General features: G+C 37.5%; 1 protein-coding gene across 1 annotated transcript in view; it reads right to left on the minus strand.

Moving 5' to 3' along the window:
• Positions 1-9696, minus strand: part of IMPG1 (interphotoreceptor matrix proteoglycan 1) — a 57513-nt gene that overhangs the window by 26096 nt on the left and 21721 nt on the right. The window contains 6 exon segments of the mRNA XM_017742822.1: positions 1484-1985; positions 2822-2898; positions 4361-4614; positions 6033-6053; positions 7795-7853; positions 9129-9275. Coding sequence (XP_017598311.1) covers positions 1484-1985; positions 2822-2898; positions 4361-4614; positions 6033-6053; positions 7795-7853; positions 9129-9275 — 1060 coding nt within the window.

Raw genomic sequence — 9696 nt, forward strand, 5'->3', positions numbered from 1 at the left:
GGGGGAGGAGGGTTCACTGTTCTCACTTCAAGAGACTTCTGGAATACAGGAGGGACATGAAAGGCCAAAGCCTGAGCAAGGAGGGAGCTGGTTGAACTGGGACAGAGCAGAGCCTCCTAAGGGAACAGGGAACTTTCCTGCAGCAGGGAGCAAACTTGCAAGCTTTGAGCATGATATTCTTGGACATCCAGAAACACCGAGGGTCGTTTTGCAAGCTAATACATACTGTTGGAATTTTGCCCTGAATTTGCCTTTTTTTTTGTTTTTCTCTGTAGATTGTTTTAGCATTGCTTAGAGACCACGTGGGGACATCAAAGAATCCTGCTGACTCCCATGATGTGCTTACGCGCCCTCTGCTTTTCTATTGAGAGAGCCAGTCAAAAATCTGAGACATAGCACATACAAATATTCATCCAAGAACTAATTCGTCCCATGTCCCTGTAGTGACCTCTTGCATCTTGCACAGGAAGCACAGGCTTTGAAGAGTAAATAAAATTTAAGTTTACTGACCTAACACTGAGGTGGTAAGGCCAGGCCAGGAAGCAGGATTGGAGAGGGAACAGACAAGAGCTGGGACAGATGGGGGGCAACTCCTCCAAATCGTGGCTCTTGCTGCTTTGCCAGGGGACGCTCTTGTCCCACACAATTCTGTTACCTGCACACAGTGGCTCGTATGGCTTTCTAGCAGCTGGTGGAGGTGATGGAAGCAGTAGCCTTACAGATATTTTGCTGTTCTGGGGGAAAGCCTAATTTGCCTGTGCCCGAAAGCTGGCCCTAGTATCTTTGTCTGAACTTTCTTTAGTCTGCAGGGTAAGCTGTGGGAAACATGTCTATCATGTGTTTTTCATTTGAAATTCTGCATTAACCAGAGTTTTCTCCACATATATATATATATATATCCTTTTTTGTTTCATTATGTATTTTTCCTCATATAGATAGCTGCCTCTATGCCTATTGCATGGATAAAATGGAACAAACAAACACAGAAAACAGCAATTTTTTAAAGCTTTTCACATTAATCAGACCTTTAGATATGTAAGCTTTTCTGAGCCACGGTACTCTGCTTGGAAGAAATTATATAATGTTACTCTCACTGCTATCATCCACAGATGTCTGTAGAGCCCAAAGTAATATACTTTCCATGTTTTAAGTACCAATTTTTTTAATGTTAATCTAGAACTTCTGTTTTTTTGTTCTTCCTGAGATGTCTTTTTGCTCTGCCTTTTTGAAATTTTACCATAGTACTCTGCACTAAGTGCTCCGTATCCTTAGGCATTTGTTGTTGGGTTTGACAGCCTTGAGCTAAGGTGCATTAGGATTTTGCTGAAGAAGCCATCAGAAATGTACATTTTTCACCTTTGGTTGTGAAAGAAAATTTTCTGTCACAATGGGAAGGAACGCTTAGTGCTCTGACACGTGACTGTATGTGTCACAACAGCTGCACCTCTCCTACTCTCTCTCACAGAGAAATCCCGTGTCTTACCTTGTCCTGATGGACTGTCTTGGTCGACATCCTTGAAAGGAGGTTCTGCTAAATCAGTCAGTTCTTGCTTCTCTTCAGCTTCACTGTCTGCCTCTCTGGCGTGCAGGAGGTAGGGTGTGGTAAAGCTTCCTGTGGTAGCCAGCTCCACCGGAGACTCATAGCCATCGGTGAGGAAGTCTTTGCCAGCAGAGTCATCTGCTGGGGGAGGCAAATAGGAATCCTCTGATTTTGGAGGAGTGCTGGTGCTACCCAGAGCACTGAAAGGCACTGTGAAACTTGGGTGGTCGGTAGCAATAATTTGGGTGTGCGGATATCTATCCTGAAATGGTTCTCTGGAGGGTTTGGTAGGAAAATCAGGTTCAGATGTAATAAAATTATTAAATTCTTCAGGGATGCTGATCTCTTCACTTAGAGCAGGGCTTTCAGTTGTAGATTTATCACCAAATACATCTCCTCTTTGATCCACTGTTGCTGGACTGGGATAACCTAGTGGGAGCTCCTCCTGAAAAAGTTTTAAAAGAGCACTTTCAGTAATATGTTTGAGTTTCATTGCTAAAAAGGCAATAATCTTTAGCTACATGAGCTAGCAAATAGCTAAGTCAACGTGGAATCGTATTATGGGTTGGGTTGGAAAGGATCTTAGAGCTTATCTAGTCCCAATCCCGCCTGCCATGGTAAGTGACACCTTCCACTAGACCAGGTTGCTCAATGTCACATCCAACCTGGCCTGGAACACTGCCAGGGTTGGGGCATCCTTAACCTCCCCAGGCACCCTGTACCAGTGTCTCACCACCCTCACAGTAAAGACTTTCTTCTGTATATTGAACTTAAATTTCCCATCTTTCACTTTGAACCCATTATCCTTGTCCTATCACTACTGCTCCTTAAGAAGAGTCCCTCTCCAGCTTCCCTGTAGGCCCCCTTCAGATACTGGAAGTCTGCTGTGAAGTCATAGGATGTGTAAAATATTTGGCATGTGCATGTGATCCTAATCACATTGCCTGTAATTTAAAAAATGGTCAAAGAAAGATGGCCTTAACTAGCCCTGTAAACTGCTTTCTCTGTGTCATTAAGACATGCTACTGAACTGATGAGACACTGTTCACTTTGCAATTGAATCTGGAAAAGGTAATCAAGCAGTAATAGTCACCTGTAAATGCTCTAAACAGTACCTCTGTTGCAATATAACAATACAACATTCATCCTCACAGTATGTACAAAAGGCAGATATGTTATTTTAGCATAAGAAACTTTTTGTATGTTTATGTACCTCTTAACACTGTATAATTTCATTTCCCTTGGAGAAATAAATAAACATGAAAAACATTATTAACTTACCAAATCAGGGCCTGCCAGAGGAACAGTGACCACTCCTTGGATATCATTATCAATATCACTAGGTGGTATAATAGTTTCTGCAAAAAAAATCAAAAACATTAGAGAGAGAGAGACAGAGAGCAGAATACTTCACCACCAGCACATTGACAACTGATCAAAACACATAAACTCAAAAAAAAAAAAAAAGTACTAAAATGTTCTCCATCAAAAAACTGCTTTTAAAAATCCATGTTAAGACAAAAGGCATCAATTCCCATTCAAACAGACAATTATGAAGAAAACCAAATTTTATAGGCAGTATTCTTCTTATGCTTTATTTAGCATAAATGGGATAGGTCTGCAGAGAGCTGAACCATGGAGGAATGCTTAAAATCATCTGAAGTGTGAACCCCTCAGTTAAATCTACATGGGCTATGATGACTCATTATATTGTGTTCATTAAGCCTAAAGTCATTCCAGCTTTACCCTGAGTCCACACCATTGTTAACGTCAGTGTTTTGGCTTTAGTGCTCAGTTGCTCCTTTCACCCCTCAGAGGAGATCTTTAAAGTACTTGTATGCAAACTGTTTTTATAAATTGGTTATTAAAATTAACTGCTGGGAGACAGTTGATTAAAATATTTATTATTTAAGTGTTCTATGTAATTTTTTTTATTGAGAATTTTAATCTACATTAAAATATGACACTTTATTCTTACAGAAAGGATTAGTTCAACCGAATACATTTTTTTGGCAAGAAAGTGCTGCTGTTTGCAAAGGAGACACTGTAGCTAAAATTTGGTATGTGTTTTAAGGCTGTTTCAGTAAATATGCATATGAAAAAATATTTTAAATTATTTTCCCTCTTTTTAACCCATGTCTCCAAAACCAGTTTGCTAGCTTTGCAAAAATCATTGATGGAGTAGAAAGGGATATTTATTAGCTGGATTACTGAACAGGGAGCAGACCTTCAACTTCTGCTGGAGGTTTTCACACCCAGCTTGTTATCTGCACTCCCTCTGTGTTTCAGAGTGTGAGTGAAACACATCTTTACTGATTTTATCTTGGGATCAAATGCTGTTTAAAGTGTTGGTCTCTCTGATGTTGCTGAGAGGTTAGATGGCTTGCTTACAACCAAGATAGAGCTTTCAGAAAGCTAATTTAAGCTAGAGGCAGACCTCACTTTTTTTCTTGTTAAAGAAAGGAGGCTGTCCATACTGGGAAGATAAAATGATACAGTGAATATTCATAGTATTTCTTTTATTTTTCTCCTCTTAATTATCTTAGTGTGAAAAATACCCAGATTTTCTAAAAAAAACCAAACCAAGAAAAAATCCTCTAATATGGTTGCAAGTTATGCTGTATAATTATAAAGACACATTTTTCTATAAGATTTAACTTATTTCTCTACATCCTTTGGATCCTATACAATGCCAAGGGAATGGACTGTATCAGGTGGAAAAAATCTGCTAGAGAAGCAAAGGACACCTTACTGAAATTGCATCAGTTTGGAAAGGCAAGATTCAGGCTTGTGCCGACACCTGCCACCTGCTTTACTGACCATCAGTAAACTGAAGTGTTCCAAGGTCCACTGGCAGGGACTGGTCTTCATGGAGTGCAGTGGCAACCAGCTGCTGAAGGTCTGTTACTGTGAGTTTAGCTGCTGATATTTCTCCCTCTTCAACTGGAGAAATGGGAATTTTTTCGCTTTCAACCTTATTAGATCCAATAGTCGAGATGTCATCTGCTGTGCCTTTGGTTTCTGAGCCATCTCTCTCAAAGTTCACCACATATCGTGCTATTGTGCTGCTTGATCTGCAAGGGGAAAAGGTGAAAATGCCCAGAGCAGCAAAATCAGTCGCTGCCTGAGAACTGATTTTGCACACAAACAAACAAATACGCAACCATAACATACTATCTTCTGTAAGAGTAATGCCAATTTACTTCTTTCTAATGAGACTGTCACCTTCAAATTAGTTTTTCTTCACCTAACCCCTTTTTTGTCTATGCATAACTTTTGATAAAAATTCCCATATTGAAGAAAATTTTAAAAAATCTTCTAATATAATCTGATTTAATCTGACTACTCAGAAATCTGTAGAACCATAATGTAGTCTGAAGTCATTGACTACTGATTCAAACAGCTATAAATGCGTGCTGAGGTTATTAGAAGCCATAATCACACATTAATTATTCAGGAACTTTTGAAAAGGGATTAGGCAGTTCATAAAACTGCAGATAAGCAAAAATCTTATCACAACTGAGACAGCTTTTGGCTGTTTTTTAAAGTACAGCAACCTAATGTGGCAAGCAAATCACTTTTTCCCAATGGGACTTAGCTTTTCCAAGTCCAAATGGGTATGTATGGCTTCTCACTAGATGTTCATGTTCAACAGAAGTCTCAAATGTTCACCATTTTTAATACATCATTTTCATACATGTTAAATTCACCTAATTAAATGAAAAATAATGAGTACATTGTAAACATTTCTACTCCACTATATTGCTTTTTTTACAGTGTCGAAAAACTGTAGGGATAAGAATTTCACTTTATCTAGTATGTGCTATGAAGCATTTGCATTTATATGACATTGCAAGAATTCAGGAAACACATGAGACAGTTCTTCCTTTTAAAGCATGAGCAAAAGAGAAATTCTGGGAAACTGCTAGACAAATTATTCCCCAGTAGCACTTTCAAGCAGCAGCAGCAATTGACTCTGTAGCTGTTTGTATTACCAGTGAAAAGCTCCCTTCATTTTATCAAGCTGGTAACTGGTCTCTTTGCTATTCTATCTGGCTTGATAATGGAGACAACAAATCAAATTCTACATACTTATTGGAAATACTGTGTACATGGGAATAGAGCTAGGAAACATCAGATCAAAAGTGAAAATTTGAATATAAAGTTTCCCTACTTATTTTTCACTTCCAGTATATGGCTGATATAAATCTTTAGTCATATAGATGTGAATTTTCTTAGGTCAAACATTTTGTTTCCTTCAGAGACATCCTGACAAAATTTGATTACATGAACCATTCATATTAAAGTAAAACCCGTCCCTGACACTTTATAGCACAGATTTTGTACTCAGTCAGAACACAATCAATTTACTTTGTCACATCAAGATAAAAGACATTTACTGATTTATCTATGTACATCATAAAATTATTATTAATAATAATAATTATCATCAGTCTATGAAACTATTAATTATGAATTACAGAAAGATTACCCATCTTTCTCCTTCTTCTGTCTTCATTTCATCACAGAAGAAAGAGTGTGAGAAAGGATTGCAAAAGAAAGAAAAACAAAGATTCATGTATACTGGTAAATTGTTTGGTCACACACATCACAACCGTCTTTTGACAATTGATCTTATCTTCTATGTGTTGTCTGTAACTTTTATCTCTGTGTAAAAATGACAGTCTACTCTCCATCAGTTCACTTTGTCCCTTCCAAACAATGGAAATCACCATGGTTTGTGCGGGGAAAGAGGAATTTTATTTTACCATGGCAGTTTGAAATATCAGCTTGCCTATTTCCCTCATCCAGTGGTGTAATTTGAGCCCTTGTCATTGCTAATCTATATCTGTATGGTGGCAGTGGACATTTGTGGCAGTACTTTCTATGATCATGGTTACAGACTTGATGCCTACTCAGACTGTAGTCACAGGGGTAACCTGAACCATTAAATACCTCTGGAAGACATGCCTATGTTGACCTTCTGTATATAATGCCCTGTTATTTTCCCTGGTGAGGCCTCCAGAATACCTGTGATGTGTTCCTTCTTCACCGCCTTGTGGGAAATGCTGCTAATATATGTAGTACTGTGGCTAAGGGAGAACGGACAGCAACACCCATCTTTGCTGATCTGTAACTCCCAGAGCTGACTAAATTACTGGATAAGGGGAATCAATCCAATTCTTCCACACTGATGAATGTTCTTTCATATCAGCTAAGCCCAAGATATGAAACCGAAATGGCTCCCAGACCTCCTGGAGTCACAACTAAAAGAGGTTAGTTATTGCAAGTAGTAACTATGAGATGCTACTACAGATTTTCTGTGCTTGTACTGCAGTAAACAGCTTTTTTGTTTTATTAATTTCAATACAAATATATAAGCAACTTATTTTCAGACTATTTTGCTCTTCTCTCTTCTTTTCCCCAGAAATTTCTGCAGAGAGAAAGGCTAGGAAGAAGAATGTTCTTGTCTAAAATTACATTGCAATATGAGTGCTCTTCAACATGTATTAAGCATTGCTAGAAGTACTGAATGTTCCTGATGCTGTGCCGTAAGACCACATAAATTTGTCTTTTCCCCTGCTCTTTATTCCTTTTGGCATAGTTTCTTACTATTACTTATTTGTTTTTCATTTGATTCTTTATGCAATGTGCTACCCCTCCCCTACAGATTCTCCATTGAAAAAGCACACAAGAGCTTGTATTAATAGTAAACACATGAGGAAGATAAAACGAAACAAATGGCAAGACAGAACACAAATTCACTGAAAAAGTGAAACTTTTAAAATTTTTTAAAAGACCTGAGAAACAACTACTGAAAAAGTTTTATATGTGTGAACATGTGTCCTCGTGCAACCCTCTCTTGCCAAGGCACCTTCACTGTGACTTATGAAGGGCACGGGGTCCACACACAAAAAAGTTGTCACCTAAATAATCATGCTACTAACTCTCTTTATCTTGTCATTTTAAAAAGTCCTTAATACAGGGTTGTTAACAAACAATTCAAAGAATTTATTGAATCCTTCAAGCTTCAGGGAATCAAAGCTACTTTACTAAGTAATTCAAAACCTCATAGTCTCGCTTGGGATGTGTTTGCACTTTTCATATTGTCTCTATGATATTCCCATAAAATTGTTTTCTGTTTACAGCAATACACACCCCACTCTTCTACAGGTCTCTTCATTTTTGAGGACAAGAGGGAAGAAGAGAACCCTAGGAGCCAACAAAGAAGACAACCCCATTTTCTTACTTACTTGAATCCTAACACACGGATTTCTTTGAATCCTGGAAGTTTCTCAAATATTTTTTTCATCTAGAAAACCATTAAAAAAATAATTCAGCATAAGATCTATGACTAAAACCAATCACAAGTTGACTACCTAGACAATATTTTTCATATTTCAGAAAGAGCTTTAGGGAAACAGTCTCAACTGCCCTCTTTTGGGTATCATAATTGCTCAGCTTAAACACAATATTTGCTTTGCATATACCTGTTGTATTACCTGTTAACAGGCAAAATGAAGCACAAAATATTGCTTTTCTTAGTAATTAATAATGCAAACAAATGATAATCTATTTCATAACAGAGCAAGTAAAACAACATGAATCAAATATTTTTCTCATTTTCAGCAGTCTAGGTTCATGAATAATTTTGTGATTCAAGTCACCTGTAAATTGTTAATTATTTAGAAATATTAAGCAACTGCAGATGGGTTTAGATTATTTGACAAATCATTTAGGAATTAAACAGTTTTAACTGTCTTGTACAAACAGAATAACAACACATTTTTAATTCTAATGTTAACAATAGTACAATTACATGGTTTTGAATAGAAGAGGCATTATGTGTGCAGTAAACCATGTCTGCAGGCACTTCTGTTTGAGGGTAATACTGAAAATCTTCAGAGAAACCATTTTTTGTCATCTCTGTCAATGCATCCTTCACCATTTTTCGACACATATCTGGAACTGGACCAGGAAAGTGAAATAGCTTCCACTAAAGAATGCTCATGAAACTGATGAGAGGCTTTAGTTAACTTTGCTAAGAAAACCTTTTGGGAACCCCAAGGCATTAACTGCTATCAGTTAAACTGATAGCTGAACATTTAGTTAATATTATTAATTATATGAAAACACCACAGATGTTCCAATTCTTACGTAAACTATGGTAATGCATAATGAATGTAAGTCCTTTGAAGAATAGTTCAGACAACAGTAGCTAATTATTTTTAACATTTATATTACATTTTTCACTAGGTTTATTGTAGAAATTAAATTATGACAAAGTGCTGTCCATGAATTCCTGATTAAGTCTGAACAATATTCTTAAAGTTATTCTGTTCATCAGTTATCTGAGGCTTCTACTGCTGTCAAAGATGTTGGCTTGTTAGCTTGGTGGCTGAATAGATGGCTTAAATGAGGGGAAAACTGATACTACACGTGGAGGAAAGGTGAAGGTCTGAGAAAACAGGAATGACCTGTTTAAAGGGAGGGCAGTAGATTCTATTTCGTGGTGAAGGTAATTTCATAGTATGAATCTCAGTCAAGGTACAAAGTCAACATTTTTGCATTCACTAAGCCTCCCTACCTGTAGCTGAAATTTGGCAGCTAGTTGTTGGTACTCTGGGGAATTGGGATCACTGAGTTCAGCTGTGTACTCCTGATCAGTGAGAGTGACACTGAATTCCACCATTTGCTCCACAGGCAGTTCAGGGACCGCATTTGTTCCCAGCTCCTGGAAAAGAAATGGCAAGGACAAAGAGTGAAGAAATAAAACTAAGTGATTTTTTCCCCCTCCACAATTCAGTATTTAATAGGTAGAAATGTTCCCTTTTAAGCCCATCCCCAAAATAACTTTCTGAACTATATTCCACAAAAGGTGAAAGTTCCAAGACATATCTGTTGGCTTAATTCCTCTTTCTTTGCAAACAAGTTTCTATTACTGTAACTTGAGAGTTGCCTTTGATGTGCATAAATGAAAATGAAGAGAATCAAGCCTTGCACAGAGACTAAGTCTTAGCTCCATTGTCATATAGTCACTTAGCTCTTTCATGTTCAGAGGTTTGCATTTGTTTTTTTCTCATAACAGAATAGAATTATCCCTACCCATGATACATCTTCCTTATGGAGTTGACGTTACTGCTATTAAAAGTTTT

The sequence above is a fragment of the Corvus brachyrhynchos genome, unplaced genomic scaffold (genome assembly GCF_000691975.1).
Source record: "Corvus brachyrhynchos isolate BGI_N302 unplaced genomic scaffold, ASM69197v1 scaffold87, whole genome shotgun sequence".
In the NCBI taxonomy this organism is placed as follows: domain Eukaryota; kingdom Metazoa; phylum Chordata; class Aves; order Passeriformes; family Corvidae; genus Corvus; species Corvus brachyrhynchos.